At 39.4% G+C, this 18,840-nt stretch overlaps 1 protein-coding gene across 2 annotated transcripts in view; it reads left to right on the top strand.

Annotated features, from left to right (window-relative positions):
- The window catches only part of CAMK4 (calcium/calmodulin dependent protein kinase IV), an 84,429-nt gene extending 66,775 nt beyond the window's left edge, over positions 1-17,654 (top strand). The window contains exons 6-11 of one of the 2 annotated variants that reach the window (XM_035100264.3): positions 4,671-4,761; positions 7,115-7,189; positions 9,856-9,931; positions 13,015-13,141; positions 14,106-14,258; positions 14,980-17,654. In XM_035100264.3, the coding sequence (XP_034956155.1) occupies positions 4,671-4,761; positions 7,115-7,189; positions 9,856-9,931; positions 13,015-13,141; positions 14,106-14,258; positions 14,980-15,225 (768 nt within the window). In that variant the 3' untranslated portion in view covers positions 15,226-17,654. The remainder of the gene's footprint in view (positions 1-4,670; positions 4,762-7,114; positions 7,190-9,855; positions 9,932-13,014; positions 13,142-14,105; positions 14,259-14,979) is intronic. The other variant, XM_088653111.1, reaches the window with a different exon arrangement.
- The last annotated feature ends 1,186 nt before the right edge of the window (positions 17,655-18,840 follow it).

Below are 18,840 nucleotides of genomic sequence, written 5' to 3'. Positions count from 1 at the left end.
CTACTTTTAACAGCCGTGTTTTCATCCAGAGGCATATTCCCCATCGATACAAGGTGTACTCCTTACATAATTTATTAGTGGACTCATTTCCCACAATTAGCAATCTGCTGCTTTTCAAATATTCTTGCAAGATTCTTCCTTGAAAATAGGCATCTCAGAATTAAAATATCATTTTAACCTTAGCCCTGTTAACTTCTCAAAGGCTAGCTTCTGCTTCTAGGTAACTTGCACTCTAATTGTGATTATAATGATTTAATAATGCTGTCCTAATGTATATTTCAAATCCGCCTTCTACCTTAGGGGAATATATTTGTAATTCAAAAGTATGGTTTGATGAATGGAATCCTATCATGAAATCAAATAACCAATGTTATATTAGAATGAAGACAGCCATTCTGACTGCCCTGGAAGCAAAGTCAGAATGCAGCAGACTTTATAATGTCTGCCTTCTTCATCCTTATTTTGGATCCCATCTGATTTAATTCACTCGCAGCACTATATGGAGTGTTTGAAAGCTGCATAACAACATTGGTGAATTGATAAAGATTTTTTTAAAAAATTGTACCTTCTAATAAATCTTTCGCTAACGTGAGAGAAGTAGAAGTGAGGCAAAACTGATATTTTTACATCAACCCTGCCAGATTAGTATTGCAGTGATTTGTAAGTGGAAAATGGTAAGTTTGCTTGGCTAGTTGATTACATTGAGCTAGTGACAAGGGAAATAAAGGGCCATGAAGTCCCAAACATTCTGCCCTGACAGTACCTCTGGAAAAACTGCAAGAAATGGAAATATGATACTTTTCATTCTTAAGAAGCATTTGCAGTTCAACCATCATGATGCATCAAGAAATCAGAGAAGATGCAACTGTCAAAAGCAGAGAGGACTCTCTACAGATTTATAAAAGTACAGTAGCTCTTTGCAGTAGCAAAAAGTAAAAACTTTGTGTGGCGAAGTGCTCAGCAAGTCATTAATTTCCTTTGGGTACACCAGTCATGTTTCATGAAGAAAATTCATTTGCCCAATGGAAACTCAGATGCATCTTAGTGACAGAAGATAGAGATTATAGATAAAAGAGATGAATGGTGGGCACAGTGGGTTTTAGTGGAGGGGAAATGGACAGAGTCAAGAAGAGTGTTATGTTGTAGGTTAAAATGAAAGCAAGATCAGACAACAGGAAAAGCAAGCCAGGGTAGAAATGAGGGGCAGGAGGACTAGCTCAAGTAAATGCAGAGGCTTGACCGAAGAACAGTTCACTCCTCCTATCTGGGATGGCCATACTCTTCCACCAAGCGCGCAGCTTCAGGAGGGACGCACATGAACCGGTGAGGGAGGGAGGGGACACCTGCCTAGCCAGCCAGATCAGTTGAATCAACCCCAGCAATCAATGGGGTGACAGATGTCGCAGTCAGATCACCCTCATATCCAAATGCAGAGACTAAGCGAGAGGTCAGAAGAAGAAAGAAACAGTATTAACAGAAGCTATGTTAAAAAATGGGGTGGAAATAGAATGGCATCCTACTTCTTTTAGGCAGATATTTACCTCTTCCCACTTCTTTTCAGGTGGACATAACTGATTCTAGCCTAACCCCCTTCATTCCTTTTGTCTCCCCCACAAGAATAATGGGCATTGGAGTTTGTTAAGTGTTGTTGGGAGTTGTGATTCTGTGAGGTTTGAGCTACAGTCCCCAGAATTTTTTGAGGGAAACAATGTGCTTTGAATGTGTTTTAAAGGTATAGTGTGTACACAGCCTAAGTTAGGTCTGTTTTTTTCAATAGGTTTACCGTACTTTTCCATGTATAAGACTAAGGTTTGTTTGTTTTTTTACCAAAAAAATAGGTTTAAAATTGGGGCTCGTCTTATACACGGGTAGTGCTGAGGGATGTTTTCTTAATTCGGAATCCCCCAAAGTAGGAGATGTCTTATATATGGGGGCGCCTTATACATGGAAAAATACGGTACTTTGATTAAAGCTCAGTTGAATACCACGCTTCCCCCCCCTTTATATACATTTTATTGATGCTTATTAAATCTTTTAAATGTGAACTGCTTTGTGAGGTTCAACAGAGAAAAACATTAATGCACGTATATGCTTGCATTGAATAAATAAACATAGGTGTTTTATTAAATTATCTTGATCAACATGTCATGTGGCGTGTTCATAGGTCCAGCAGAAATCCACATCCAAAAAAGTCAACATTTTCTTACAGTTAGTATTCTAGGCTCACAACTACTTAAAATTCTAACCTTGTAGCATTAGTCATCCAAAAAAAGAGAGGACTTTAATAAGGCTGTCAAATTTGCTAACACTTGGTGTGATGTGAATTATTCCCTTGCATTCAGAAGCAGTCAGAAATCACCTAGCATTCACTAGCAGAAAACACATCGTTTTATTCATGTGTCATTTTAGATTCCACTCCCCCCTCCCCTTCCGAAGCAGGTTACATCTATTACAGAGAGACTAAACCTGTAGCTTCTGGGGTTTTTTGACCTCCTTTTCATAACAGAAGCAATTCTTAACTTGCATTGTATTACTTCAGTGTAACCTGTGTTGAAAATGTGTGCGACTTAATTCCAAGTAATATATGTAGCACTTGATGTAAGTCTGATAAATTGATTTCTTTTCCAGCTGAAGATTTTGCTTTATTTCAGTCATTCATATGTATGGTATGCACACATTTTAAAAAGTTCATTACAGAATAAACTAGTTGTTGTTTTGTTTTTAATTTAATGCAGTTAACTAACATGGAAAGGTACCATTCATGGAATACTAGATTAAACAAATCTGCCATGCTTAAATGTTTTTAGAGTAGTGGAGTAAAGTCAGTGATTTAGAGTGTTAACAGTGCAATCAGCTTCTTTACTTATTATTTATTCATTTATTTTTTTAAAAAAGGGGGGAAAGATTGATTTTAATTATTTCTTCAGTCCTCCTGAAGAAGCCCAAGGTGGCACATCAATAATAAGTAAAATAAATTAAGGCACTAAAAAAACCCACAATCTAAAACATGAAAACAGTTCATTCTAAAAACAGTTAAAACATTTTCTCAGCTAGGGATGTGAGTTTTGCCAAGAACAGTGTGTAATCAAATGCCTAAGTAAACAGGAATGTTTCGAAGTTCTTCCTGAAAAATCAATAATGAGAAAGATAGACACACATCACAAAGAAAGGCATTCCACAGTCAGTATCTGCCACTGAAAAGGCATTGTTGTCATGAGTCACCACCTGCTGATCATAATGGTCTGAGATAGTTGATATTGGGGAATGTGCTCTTTCAGAAACACCACAGAGGACAGAAGGATGGACAAATTGACAAGTCACTTTCCAAAATACATAGCAGATGACAGAGGAATAGTTAGAAAGCAAGATCAACATAATAAATCTCCTCAAGCCTGACCTTTGTAGTAATAATATAATTACACTAAAATATGTGTTGTTGTTTTATAATAGAATATATTTTGATCTACTTTCTTGTATCTCCTTAAAGTTCTTTTTTATAATGTTACTGCATTCATTTTGGTTGCAGTTCATGAAGCGATTACATCAAAACTCCCTATTAAACACACAGTTATTACACAGCCATGTTATTGCTAGAATTTATTAACAGGTAATTGGGTTTGTGACTGCAGCTTAAATAAACAATGCTTGTAAATCATCAGGAGCTTCTGAAACGAGAAAATCTAATTGTATTTTTGCACAGAGCAATCATGCTTGTTCAAATGTCAATAAACCAACAGGAACAAGCAGCAACATGTCTGAGGTTTGCATGTTTCAAACTTCCCTGCTCCCACCAACTCCTATTTTTCATTTCTGGTTGTTGTTTTTACTAACCATGGTTCAGCATTAATGTGAAACCCTGAACTACAGTTAATCCTAACTATCATTTCTTGAAACAACCCATGATTTGAAGTTTCAAACAAACCATCCTAACCACCTCCTAACACTGCTTCAGTCTTATCTGGATTGAGCTTCAGTTTGTTGGCTCTCATCTAGTCCATTACCAAGGCTAGACATGTACACTAGCGGCCAAAATTGTGGAAACCTTTTGGGGAAAGTGTATTTCTGAAGTTTGATGGCTCATAACACCACTTTTTTGGGGAGTAATACCATAAAATGATATATCAATGGAAAGATAATTTAATGAAGAATGTAATGCAATTAAGTTTGTTTAATTATCTTTATTCTATCAAAAGTTATAGCCGAATAACCAGAAAAAAGGAGCACAACTTGCTTAGGTTGGTATGCAGTAGCTTTCCTTCATCTGATTGTAGCCAATGAGCATGAGTGTTTAGAGAGCCAATCAGGTGCTATGAGCCATCAAACCTTGGAAAAACACTTTCCCCAAAAGGTTCCCACAATGTTGGCCACTAATGTAGCTACATCTTGTGCAGACACAGAAAACTATGGCTACCATTGTAATTTCTAAAAGAACTAAAAAGAAACCCCACCTGATATATTTTTACTGTATAAAAAGTGATTATTTTCCATTTCCTCTTGAGGTTACAATTTGCATTCAAATGTCTTGAGATAGATTCTTCTTTTTCAGATAATTGGTTCGTTTGCTCTTGGAATTGTAGTACTCTAAATGCACAGTGTTATGGAGGGTGGGGGAGAAATACTTGTTGCAAATGCAAGTTTAAAATTGTGTTTTTCCACTTATTCCTTCCAAGTATCTACATGCCAATGGAATTGTTCACCGTGATTTGAAACCAGAAAATCTACTGTATGCAACGCCAGCTCCAGATGCATCTTTAAAAATAGGTAAATACTTTTGTTCTGTACCAGCTTTGGTTTGCGTGTTGGTGTTCTACTGCAGCCTTTCCTATACTGCCCTTTACCCACAGGTCTCTGGGCTGTTCACAAGATAAGCTCCCATCACTCCTAGCCGGAAGGGCCAGTGGTCAGGAATGATTGGAGCTGTTTTCCAACAGCAGCTGGGGACCCGAGACTGGGAAAAGGATGCTCTAATCTAGTGCAGCTGCCCCATTATTTCAATTCAGGAAAGGGAATGCTCATGCTTTTATTTCATTCATATCACAGAACATTCCACAGCTTTGAATAGGGCACCCTGTGCTTCAGAGACCTCTGCATGCCCTCCAAAACCCTTTTTTGAATTCCCCCCCCCCTTTTAATGGGAAGTGGTTTCCTTTATTTTTATTTTTTCATGAAATTTTTATTAATTTTTCTGTTTTGCAATTTAGAATACTCATTTAAACATCCTTAAAATATCAGTGACTCCCCTTCTTCTCTTTTCATGGTTCATTTTGCATATCATAAATCCCTGCATATTTTACATTAACTAATCCATTCAGTATTCCATCATTACATCCATAAAAACTTATTTACACTGTTGAATTTATCTTAATGCTGCCAACGTTTTCAAATGTACACAATTTCACCCCATATATTCAATAAATATTTTCCAAACTTCTCTAAACGTATGTTCTTCTTGTTCTCTTATTCTATATGTTAGGTCTGCAAGCTGCACATATTCCGTCAGCTTAAGTCACCAAAAAAAAACAACCCTTTGAATTCCAATGATCCCCATTCCTATACAATCAATTGTCCATATCGAAGACATTATTTTGTACTACATTATTTTCTCAGGATTCCCTTGTCCTCCTTTCCCTATACCTCTGTGCATTCTGTTTTAGAAATAATCAACAAATGAATAGGTACCTTTTATTGCCCCAATGGGCATATGATGCCTTCAATTATAAATAAAAATAATAATGTTCATTATCTAAGCAATTGAGGATGCAGTCCTGTGGTCCCCCTGAAGCCATAGGATTTGGGGTGGAGGCAGTGCCGGATTTATGTATAAGCTAAACAAGCTATAGCTTGGGGCCCCACTTTCTGCCCCCCCCCAAAAAAATTAAAGTGTAGCCTTATTAGCTGATAAGGGTCCTTAAGGTGCGTCCAGGCAGGGACGGAGACAGTCAACAAGACACTGAGGGTTGAATCCAGAGAAAGAATTTTAATTCTTAAATTTAAGAGACTCTTGGTGATCAGCTCATGACAAGAGTCAAGAAACACAAATTTGCAAAGCTTCTTATACACTTCTTGGGCTCCTTCCCCCCTCCTCTGTAAATGTGTGCACGCAAGGGGGTCACAAGTACATATAAGGAAGATCCTTGTCCGGTCCTGTGCATAAACACATGCTGACTCAACAAAGCCTTCAGTAAGACTAGTTTATGCGTCAAGCTAGCAACTTCCAGCGTCAAGCTCATCCGCTGATAAGCCTTTCTCTGTGTTCCAGACAAGGCCAGCTTATTCGGCCTTGATAGGAAGCTGTCTCACTTACATTACATTTTGGCACACAGAGAGGCAAAAGAGGAAAGCATTTTAAGAAGCATTTTAGGAGGAAAGCATCCCAGGGATATGGGGGGGGGGCTAAGCCATACAATCAGAATTATACAATGCAACTATATAATCAGATTTAGCTCAATAATACAATTAGCAATTCTCTCTCCACAAAAGGGGGGGGACTGGATGTACCGGTACATTTCCAAAATATAAGATAAAAAACAAATAAAATGGCTTTAGATACCCATTAGGTCCATAAATTACCATATAGCATATATTCAACACAAAAAACGACAATTTGTTGTTGACAAAGGACAGCTGGACATACAAAGGGCCCCATTACCTCCAGTAGCTTAGGGCCTCATCAAACCTAAATCCGGCCCTGGGTGGGGGAATCTCTTTGGAGGAAAGAGAGAAGGTTTTTACCTTCTAAGCCTCTTCACTGAGGCACCAGAAGGTGTCTACTGGTTCTTCTCTGCTGAGTGGGATGTCATGGAATTTGCTCTGGTGATATGTACATGGAGAAGAAAATCAACACAAACCAAGGAAGCCCCTCTCACTTGAGCAGAAGTGTTTCCCACTCATACACTGACAACTTTGGATTCAATGAATTTAGGATTGGATGTATTCATCCACCAGAAAGTTTCACTCCTGTACCTTATACGAGGAGTAATTTGATTAGTGTTTGATTGTTATAACATTTCCAAATGACAAAATATTATGTTCATTTCTTTCCATGGTATCGTGCAAGAAATATAAAACAATGATAATAACAAATAATGAATCCTTTCTGGTTTATATGTAACAGCTGATTTTGGACTTTCCAAGATTGTTGCAGATCAAGTGACCATGAAAACAGTCTGTGGGACTCCAGGGTACTGTGGTATGTTCCTTTATCTATCTATTTATTTGTATTCAGTTACCTTAAATGCTTAGGGTGGTAGTCACCTAAGTTTTATTCAGATTAGACCCACTGAAATAACTTGTAGCTTCACTTTAAAAATCCACAGTTAATTTTTTTGGGGGGGGGGTCTGTAAAGGGTTTTGGATATGTCCCTCCATGTGGGGCGTCATTTATGACTGATACACAAGAATATTACTATTCTTTACTGCATTTTCTTTATCCTGACGTCTGTCAACATAAATCACAAAATGAATATTACTAACATGGAATGAACAGTGTTAAAGACACATTTAAGGGTGTTAAATGCAAAAATAGTAAAGTGTAGAAGGTGGCGTTAAGTACAAAGGACAAGGCATTTTAGGAAAATTAATGGTATTTCTGTTTGAGGTAACGTTAGGTGAGCATTCCTAAAGTCCCAACTGAAGGCCACTGGAAGCCGTGGCCTTACTATCAGGCAGGGTGAGGCAGCCAAGTCAGGCAGCTGGTTCTGAGTATCAAGAAATGACTAGTTGATTCATTTCTTATTGCTGTGGTTTTTTTTTCTGCAAATGAGATTAAGAGGTGCATGTGGCATATGTGCCAACTGTATAAGGCTGAGGACAGCTGAGTTCCCACAAAGTGTATGGGGATGGGGCTGAGCCCCCCCCCCTAATCTTGAGGGGCTGGGCCCTGCCAGGCCTCCCTGCCACGTTACAAGACCTCCATATGTCAAGCAGAACTCAGCGCCTCTGCCCTGTGGTATTTTCTGCCTCAAGATGCCAAAATATCTTGACTGGCTTTTAAGTAGTGACTGAAGGGATGCTGTTTGCTGCTCTGTCTCAGGCAGCAAAATGTCTTGAGCCCTGGGTGGAGGCCCTCCAGGTAGGGCACTGGAAAGCTCCCCTGCCATCGCTCTAGCAGTGGCAGAGGCAGTGGCAGTGTTATGTAGGTAGCGGCCCCAAAACGGAATGTTCTGGAAGGGCATCAGAAGAGCTTTGAACCCACAGGATCCAAAGTCTCTTTGTTCCTTTGACATCCCAGAAAAGCTGGGAGATGTACACCAGCCATGGAGCTAGTTATTTCCCCTGCCATCGGTGTCAGTGAGAAGAAGAATTTAAAAAGCCAAATTGGGGGGGATTTTCTCCAGAAAATCCATCCACACTTACTTTCTGCCCTGGCTACTGCCAGCTTAGGAAGTGGTGGTTTTTCCACCATGGAGTCATCCCCTTCCCTTCCCAATCTTAAGACTGCCCTGTAAATGTTTAAAACATTAGCAAGAGTCAGTATTAGATTATGTTGCATTTTGGTAGGAAGAAATAAATCTGTATGTTTCGACGCACCACCAGCCTTGGGCTTTTAATAATAGATGTAAATAAAGGGCAGGGGATTCAGAAATTAGAAACGCAGCAAAATAATGTCCAGACAAAAGCAGGATTCCAAATGGGGAAATTTGAAACAACCACATGCAATGAGAAATGGTGGTGTTACTTGTCCATGAATAATTAACTTCTGAGAATAGTCATGCATTGCCTGAGGGTAGCAAGGCAAGTCAACCACAAAATGGAAATAATAGATTATCACTTTTTGAGCACATTATGTATAATGAGCTACGGTCTGACATCTCAGATAATGCACTGATTAAGACATGCAAGGAATACAAACTCACTTTTCAAATCTGAAAGGAAATTTAAAGTATGAATAATTAACCGTGGAATCCTATGCATCCCTACTCAAAACTAAACCCCATTGAGCTTTCTGGCACTTACTTATCAGCAAGAGTGTGTAGGACTGCATCCTGAATGAAGGGAAAAGGAAAAGGGGCTGCTGGTAGTTTTTTTTTTTAAAGGGATGCGAGATGAGCGCGCAACCCCAGAGTCGGTCATGACTGGACCTAATGGTCAGGGGTCCCTTTACCTTTTTATCCCTTGACTAAAATAAATTTAACCTGTTTGGAGGACATTCCATTGGAGTCTGGAACGAAATGCTTTTCGCTCTTTCCCTTTTGCCAAACATGGGACTAGACAATTGAACAGGACATTGTAATTACAAAGAGTTATAATTCTCAGCAACCTTTACCAAGCAACAGAACCTAGAATTCTTTGAGGGAAAAGATGTGCTTCGAATGTGCTTTAAAGATAAAGTATATACACTACACAGCTGCAGAGTCAGATTTCATGGTCCAGAATTCATTTTTAAAAAAATTAAGGGTTGTAACAAAAGGTCCCACAATATAAGCCAGCATCATCAAGCAATTGAAGTGCAGGAGACAATTGCTTGAGAGGGGGCTGTGCTTTCTTTTGTGCTTCTGGAGAGGCTTCACTTCATATGATAATAATATTACCTAAGAATAATGGTTTAATAATATTCATTTTGAATAGCTTCACTATATCTCTTTCCTGAAACACATTCTCCTAGAACATATGAATGCACAATTAATGCGCATATTTCAGTAAAGAAATTGGTTTACCTTTGCTGAGCTTAAGCGGGTTTATTTATTTTCTTTCTTTTTCTCTCTCTCACATAGGAATTCTAGGTTTCTAGAATTTTGCTTTTTCTTACCACTGCCTCTGCATTGGGCCCATCCATGCTGGCCACTGCTCTTTTTCACTATTATTTCTTTCTACATTAATTTTTTGTTTTATTGACAAGGTTTTTATAATCTGCAGCACCCGAAATACTGCGAGGCTGCGCCTATGGCCCAGAAGTGGACATGTGGTCCTTGGGAATAATCACTTACATCCTGTGAGTTTGGCTAAAAATTACCCTATATAAGCAAATGTGATTCATTTATTAGTTTTCTTGGTTTTTCTTCAGAGCATATCAATCTTTCGCCTTACTGAACTAGTTTGTTTTCTAGTCACCAGATTTTGTGTTCTGAAATGTGTTTGGAAGATGGTTCAAACCGTACATTTAAAAAATTGTACTGCCCCTCATTTTGGCATGCTTCTCCTTCTAATTGCTCTCTTTTTGTTTTCATGGATGGCCGTTATGTTTAACTGGAATAGCCACTGATCTTTAACTGGAATCAGTGGCTTCCCTCACACTGATCATGAGTGAATTGGAATTTATTTTTGGCTGCAGTTTATGCACTTTACACAGGAGGAAGCCTTATTAAACACAGTAAAAACTTACTTCCAAATTAACATGGGTACGATTGCAGTACACACCACCCTTGTCCACCCTTATGTTACTCTGCTCTGGTATCAACATTGCCCTTTAGCCAATACAGGCAGCCGTGAAGGTGTAGTATCAAAGATTGTCACCCCCTTGGGTTGGAAGCAGGGCGAGGGTGTCATCCAATTTGCCTCATGTTTGTGGGAGAAGTTGAGAAGTTCCCAGCGCTCTCCCGGGAGAATAGGGAACCTATTGAAAGGAATGCCCCCTCAGAAAGAGCTAGGAGTTTAGGTTACCAGGGTGAGAGGGGGGCTGTTCTCCAAGATAGCTTAAACCAGTGGTTCCCAACAGGTGGTCCGGGGACCCCCAGGGGTCCACGAGCTATGCCAGAGGGGTCCTCAAGATCCTATTAGAATAAAAAATATATTAAATATATTTCGTATGATAACAGATTTTTTGTTTTGGCCGCTTCCTGCATGAGCAGAGTCTAGCGCAAAACTAGAATTAGATAAAGGCAGTAGTTCTGCTGTATGCCGCAAGGACTACAAGAAACTTGGAGATAAGGCAATGAAAAAGATCCTTCCATTTGCAACCACATATCGGTGTGAGCAAGCATTTTCTTCCATGTGTTTCATGAAAAACAAATACTGTATAGGAATCGGCTCAACATGCGGTCGGATTTCAGAGTGAAAGTTTCAAGTTTGGAACCTAATATTTCAGAAATAATGGACTCAAAGGACAGATTTAACTCATCTCATTAAGAACTGAAAATTAAAACTAACTGTATACTGATGGAGTACTCTGTTGTAACTGTAAAAAACGTATAAATATAAAATATAAAAAGACTCTTAATTTGGCTCTCACTTTTTAATTTTAGGATTAGGAATTAATGGGGGTCCTTGTCACAATAGCGGCTCGATGAGGGGTCCTCGAGAAAATTTTGTTGGGAACCCCTGGCTTAAACAATTTTTTTTGTAAACCCCTTTTTGCATTGGGTCTTTAATTGTAGTGGAGATGATACTTGTATTGTGGCTGCTTTTGTTAAATCTAATAATAATAATAATAATAATAATAATAATAATAATAATAATAATAATTGTATTGCTTATACCCTGCCCATCTGGCTGGCTTCCCCCAGCCACTCTGGATGGCTTTCCAGGAAAAATATTAAAAAATAATAAAATGTCAGGCATTAAAAACTTCCCTGAACCTTCAGATGTTTTCTAAAAGTTGTGTAATTCTTTATCTCCCTGACATCTGATGATGAGAGGGTGTTTCACAGGGAGGGTGCCACTGCCGGGAAGGCCTTCTGCCTGGTTCACTATGATAGAACCAGGGCTTTTTTTCCAGCCGGAACTTGACGGAACTCAGTTTCAATGCCATTGCCATTCTAAGAGAACGGGGGAGGTGTTCATGGTGAGTTCCGGCACCTCTTTTTCTAACGCTGGATAGAGCCAATTGTTATCTACAGAGAAGGCAGCCCCTATTGCAGCAATTGTGCTCCTTCTTTTAGTGTTTGTGGCTGCAATTTTGTAAACCTAGATGTGCCATTAGAACAGCAATGGGGAAACTGTTGCCCTCCAGGTCTATCCAACTATTTATCTATCTATTAAGACTATTTACTGTATGTCCCACTCTTCTACTGAACTATTTAGACCCAAGTGTTGCCACATCCTTTTCTTTTCATAGAAACCAATAGATGGCAGCCTTGATACCTACCAGGTATTCTGCTGTGTCAGCCCCAGAACAGAATGTATTTCCAATGCTACTTTGCTTCCACCTACAGCCCAGTATGAGATATGCTTAGGTTTCAAATTGCCTAGATAATTTTTAATCCTCCCAAATGTTGTGTGAAAAAAAATAAATAGATTAAAAATTCTTCATACCTATTGCAAAATCCTACGTGCTCTGTTAATCTCTTATGGCCTGATCCTGTGAGCCACTGGCTGAACAGAGTAGCATATAAGAACATATGTGAAAAGCTGCTGTAGCAGGAAGAAGCTGGTCTAGGACTTATTCCTTTATTCTTTTAGGCATGGGGAAATTTAATGGGGAGATGAACATGTGACTACAGCCCCTACAGTCTGAGAAGGGCCATTCTATCTGATGTTCCTTACTGACACACTTGCATTTGACTCTTAGTACTGAAGACTTTTAAACATGATATGAATTCCATGTCCAATATTATTTATTTCTTAAAATTAATACACCGCTTGAGTGTAAAAACAAACAAACCCTCAGAAGCAGTTTACAAAGCATAAAACCGTAAAATCAAGAGAAATTTACAAGCCTACTTTAAAACATACAAAAGTTAAAACAGTTTAAAATTACCTCAAATTCCTAAGCATCTGGGTGGGCTTGTCTAAACAGGGATGTTTATAGCAGGCGCCAACAAGAGCACAGCAAAGCTGCTTGCTTGATCTCAATAGGCGGGGAGTTCCAAAGTGTAGATGCTGCCACACCAAACGACTGAGTTCTTACAAACGCTGAACAGATATTATGTGGCATGATGTGTAGCAGTACCAATTTCGCTGATTGAAGCGGTCAAGTGGGCACATGCAGGGCAAGGTAGATTACTACAGAGGTTACACATTCCTGCGTATTTTGCAGACATAACATGTGCTTTGTGTCAAGGAAGCGAAAGCTGATCTACGTGGTTGTGCTATCTCACCGATAATGATGTAACAAGTTTGTTTATTGCTTGTCTCTAGGCTCTGTGGTTTTGAGCCGTTCTACGACGAAAGAGGAGACCAGTACATGTTCAAAAGGATCCTGAATTGTGAATATGATTTTGTTTCCCCCTGGTGGGATGATGTGTCTCTAAATGCCAAGGATTTGGTATGTTCAGCTAATTCTGCCATTTACCATCAGCATAATTTTATCAGGATACAGTAATCAGCATTGTACTATACATGTGGAATCTACTTTATTATAGGTTATATCCTTCATTATAGGTTCTATCCCCAGTGTCTGTACATGAGCAAAATAGACTTCCACCAATGCAATGGCACCTCTACTTCCTATCCTTACCTCTGCAAGATCTGTGGAGGGTTGGTGGACCCTATGGAACAGATTCGGAGGTGGGATTCATGGGGCTGCAGGAGGCAGAAGAGCAAGGAGAAGTCTCATTGCATCAGCAGAAATCTGATTGTGTGACATTGGATTTCACCCAGTAAAATTATAGCCTGAAAGTTTTGAATCTTGATATTGTTCAGATGCACTTTTAGCATGAACTTAGTTCATATGCTGATTCAGCTGACAACAGACTTTGGATGCTTGAAGCACAAGCTTGGCCGACTCCTTTCCATCTCCTTTTTTGAGGGGGAGGAATAATGTGCTTTGAGAGTTTCTATCCATGCATTCACTGGATGTTTCTACCCAGTGGTTAGAGTGTTGGACTAGGACCTGGAAGACCAGGGTTCAAAGCCCCACTCAGCTACTTTGGGTGACTTTGGGCCAGTCACTGCCTCTCAGCCTAACCTACCTCATAGGGTTGTTGTGGGGTTTGAAAGAGGAGCAGAAGAATATATACACCACCCTGAGTTCCTTGGAGAAAAAGGTGGGATATAAATGCAGTAAATAATAATAAATAATATGTGCAGAGCACTCAGATCAGGTTTACTCTAACGTTGCTTCTAAACAGTTGTTTGATGCTTGAAGTGTATATTGGTCGGGTAGCAAGTTGCTAGCATATGAAATTCTGCAGCAGCCTCTCCTGGGTGCATATATCCTTAGGTTGGAGCCTACGAGGTTTCTGAGGAATGCATTTTTCCCCTTACTTTTAAATCATCTTGTTATGCAGGTTAAGAAGTTAATTGTGCTTGACCCCAAGAAACGTCTCACCACATTTCAAGCCTTACAACACCCTTGGGTCACAGGCAAGGCAGCCAATTTCGCTCATATGGATACAGCCCAAAAGAAACTCCAAGAATTCAATGCTCGACGTAAACTTAAGGTACATTTCAGGAGGGTGGGGTGTTATTGTTTACTTTTGGATGGATTCAAGTAACTCGCTCTGTTAACGGAAGACAGCACAAGGGCTCCTCTACATAGCACCACACTTGCATGCTATTTTCACCGATGTGTGTATTTTTATGCATGCGTCACCAAAGTGCATGGATTTTTGTACACATCACCTGGCCAGAGAACTTCAGAGAAGTGTGGCTGTCTTTTGGTTTGTGTATTGCTTTGGAGAGTGAGAAGTAGGTTTGCCCTTTAAATGTAAAGTGAATTGAATTTCTCCCCATCCCTCATAGCGACACACTTAGAAAAAGGTAAGGAGGGGCTGCTCTAAAGAATACCTATAAAGGTGAAAAATGTGTGGATAAAACATGCTTATTCCCCTAAAACCTACTCTGTATGTGCACAGCTGCATATCACCCAGTCTTAGCAGAAACAGGCTGGTGTCTCGGTAACTTCAATTATTTTGGCTTTTAGCAAAATATTCTCCTTCGTTAGACCACACTGATTGTTCAGTTTGGGGACACATTCTGTCTGAACACCTGCAACTCTAAATAGAGTTAATTCATACATTATGCAGGAGAGAATCTACTAGGAAGTGATTATAGCCTTGCCTGGGTTGGTACACAGTGGAGACGGATGGGATCGGTGCCACGAAACCACAGCATAGGTGCCAAGAAGTCTAACCACTCTTGTTTGTTTTTATTAAAACCCAGGCTGCAGTGAAAGCTGTTGTTGCATCAACTCGTCTTGGGAGTGCAAGCTGCCACAGCACCCACGACAGCAATAAGCCCAGCCAAAGGCAGTCTCTGCGCCCAGAAATAGAGGACACCGTGGAGGGAAAAGAAGAAGTAGTAGTAGTGGAAGAAGAAGAAGCAAACTTCACTGAATCTCATGAAGAGGACGCTCATGAAGAAGCAACTGAAGGAGCAACTGAAGGAGCAACTGAAGGAGAGTCTTAAATCTTGGGGTATCTTATTCCAGCCAAGTTCTGTCATTCCGTGCACTAGCCAAGATACCATAACAGAAACAAATTAAAAGCATGGCTACTCTGAGTGGCTTTGCCTTGGGATGGAAAATGCTCTCGCTGGTGACCTGAACTTCAAAATGCATGTGACTGCTTCCGATAAAAATAAATAGTTCACAGTCTTTTAATGGCATGCCATGGATAAAGTGATATTTACAGTAATACCAACGAATGAAGTGGAGAGCAGGGAACACTCCTTATTACCAACATGTATATCTCATGTAGAGTGTTTATAGATAACCTCTGAAGTGAATGATGATTATGGCTTATTATACAAGATTTTCTAGAGATCTTGACATTTCTTCAATCTGCTTCTTTTCAAACTCATAATCACCCAGTAGATCAACGGGCGCTAAGACCCACCAAGTGTTTTTTAAATGGCATATGAAATATTTTGCATTCATCCGTGATAATTTACAAACTGTTTACAACTGAGAACTTAAATATTTATATGCAAAAAACAAAAACATTCCACTGAATCCTGTGAAAGATTTATTTGAATGGCTATGAAACTATGTTCCTTAAGAATGCCTTACCTCTATAAGTAACCATTTCTGTACAGTATTTTGATGATAACTAGAATATCTTTAGACTTCTGTCACATTACTATCTAGTATTATTTTTACAAAACAGTGTTAAGGATAGTACTCAAACAGAGCAGGTATGTGTGCCATTGTTAAGGTACAATTGGAATTAGTCATGACTATGAAACTGTGCACCTGTTTATACAGAGAGGGATTCTGCAATTAATGTCCTGCAAGAACAATATTCAACAACATGATACTTTTGCTTTAGGATACCAATCAAGGTACTTGCCATGAGCAGCAATAGAAATGCTTGCATGATTAGAGATACATGAGAATTGTGTAGCCAGTTGTTGTTTTCATTTTGTTTAATCCGTCAGTGTAGACTTGATCTATATAAGTGTGCCAGTAAAGAAGAGGTTAAGGTTAGGATAGGACGCTGTCACTGCAAAAAAGAAAGAAAATGTTCTGTTCAGGCACTCTGCCAGGTGTAACCTATGCGAGTTGAAAAATAAGCAGAATGGATAGCATTTGCAATATATTTTGTAGCACCTGAATTTCTTAACATATAGATAAAAATGATACAAAGAAATTAGCATGCAACAATTAACTTTTAGTGCAATCCTATACTCAGAAGTATGTATGCCCCACAGAGTTCAGTGGAGCTTACTCACAGGTAAGTCAGTGTAGCACTGCAGTCTCTGTTGCTTTTCAGGAACACAGCCAATACCCCAATACGTTAGTTATTTCTTGCATTCTTTTTTCTTTGCCTTTGAAATAGTATTATCTTGCAGAGAAACAAGAATCGGTTAAACTACGGAAACCAAGAGGATGCACATGTTTTGTGTCTTCTGTTCTATTGTAGTTAGAAAGGTAATTAAATAATATTTCTATGAGACTTGGTAAATTAAAACAACTCTGATAACGACAGAACAGAATGCTGAGTTAGTTTTTTGCAGTGAAAGTTTCCTATATGACTTTTGAAAGCTGCCATGATATTTCAACCCATTTATAAATGGATAGATCTTACATGAAAAATATTTGTTTTGCACATGGAATCATTGTGCCCAAGCACACGAACTGATTCCAAGATGTTGTTCTTGGAAAGTGTTTGCCTGTCTGGCAAAAGGAAGAATTCGAAGTGTTTAGCTAGAAAAGCACAGCACAATCCAAAGCAGTTCGCAGGTGGGGCTAGTTCTTTTTCTTCTGTGAAGAGGAATGCTCTGGACTTGCATGGAGATTGCCCACTGCATGCAATATGAGTTGATATAGAAGAGGGCTATATCACATGGCCCCTTTACATGTGAAGTTCTGTGCACACATCAGAAGTGCCAGATCACAACTTCTGCGTACAATCAGCTGCATATCTGCTTGAAAGGAATCAAGGGCTGCTTTCTCAGCTGCACACTGTGACTTGCATTATGTGTTCTGGGTACTGAGCCTGAAGTTGGAAGCAGGTTATTGCTGCCAGGAAAACAGAATTGTTTTTAAATCCAGCCATTCGGGAAACACAGGGTACATGCAGTGATTTCCTAGCTTCTTATACAATTGCTTCAGAAATTCTTCCAGAAAACTAGTCTCTCTCTCTTTCTCTCTCTCTCTCTTAGCATATTATCAAAAGTCTGGAAGCTACTCGTGCTGTGAACCACATAAAATATATTTTTAAAAATCAGCATCTTGGTGGCAACGAGGTCTGGGGACAATCAAAACACCTAAAGGTTCAAAATTCGGTCCAGAACCTTCATCTATACAGTGGTCCCTGGACTTACGAACTTAATTCGTTCCGAATGCACATTTGTAGGTCAAAAAGTTCGTAAGTCGAAAAGCGGTTTCCCATAGGAAAAAAATATTTGGAAAAATTCGTAAGTCGAAAAAACTGCATGTAAAATTTTGTAAGTCGAAAAAAACACATTTAAATCCGCCAACGGTTTCCGTTCGGATGTAGAAATATTCGTAAGCGTGGGGCCATTTGTCCCATTCGTAAGTCGAAACCTACGGATGTCGAGTAATTCATAAGTCGAGGGACCACTGTACTTATTCTAGATACATTTGATTTGGTGTGTAAATCTGATCACGACAAGCACTTGATCAGGTATGTGAAAATTATCTGTGCTCTTGGGAAACCAAGATTCCACACTGCATTGGTGCTACCCATTTTCTGCGGCAATTTTTTGCAAACAGGGCAAATCAAGGGTGTGTTATATCTGATTCTGTATGGGTCATGGAAATTCCAGTTTATAAGAGTCTTTTAGCTCAATCTTACGTATACTTATTCAAAAGTAAGCTCTGTGGAATTCAGTGGGACATTCTCCCGGATCAGTGTGCATAAGGTTGCAGCCTTAAAATGTGACATTGATTCTGTGGTTGCCTAAGGAATAGCATTACCATTTCACATAATGGTATGAAAGCAGCTTACTGTGACAGGGGAGGAAAATGAGGTGTAGACTAACATTGAATACATGCTATTGGTAAAGTTAATTAGACACTGGTATTATTATTATTCTGATAGGTGAGACAAGATTAGGGTCTAGTATAGCAAGTACTATTATAAAATTATTTCACAGAATTATGTTTCTCGTGAGTGCTACGTCAACAGTTCCTGGTTGCAGAACAGCAACAAATCAATCAAATGACTTAAGTTGGTTTTAAGTCTCTGTTCAGCCAGGCTACACCCATGGTTAATGCATGTCAAGGCTAATAATAGGGGATGAACGGGACCTGCAATTAAATGTTGCAGTGTGGCTTGCTCCTGCTCAGGTTTCCAGCCACTTCATTGTATTCCCCCTTCCCACCTGGTTTCCCATTTTTTCTCTTAACAGCCAGAGAGCATCCCATGCCTTCTGAGCATACTTAGCCCTCCATAGGCTTGGGGGGATTTTTTTGCCCTAAATATTTTTGTACTCCTGCAGACCTTGAGGACATAGGGTTCCCTCAAGCAGCGCAACTGTTCCTGCTGATCCTACTGCTGCATTTTCATGTGAGTAGCTGTATATAATTTCCACTGCTCAGTCACTGCGGTGTCTCTT

Source organism: Zootoca vivipara, chromosome 10, assembly GCF_965207765.1.
Source record: "Zootoca vivipara chromosome 10, rZooViv2.hap1.1, whole genome shotgun sequence".
Lineage (NCBI taxonomy): Eukaryota > Metazoa > Chordata > Lepidosauria > Squamata > Lacertidae > Zootoca > Zootoca vivipara.
Note: the sequence above shows the minus strand (reverse complement) of the source record. Positions and strands in the feature narration are given on the sequence as shown.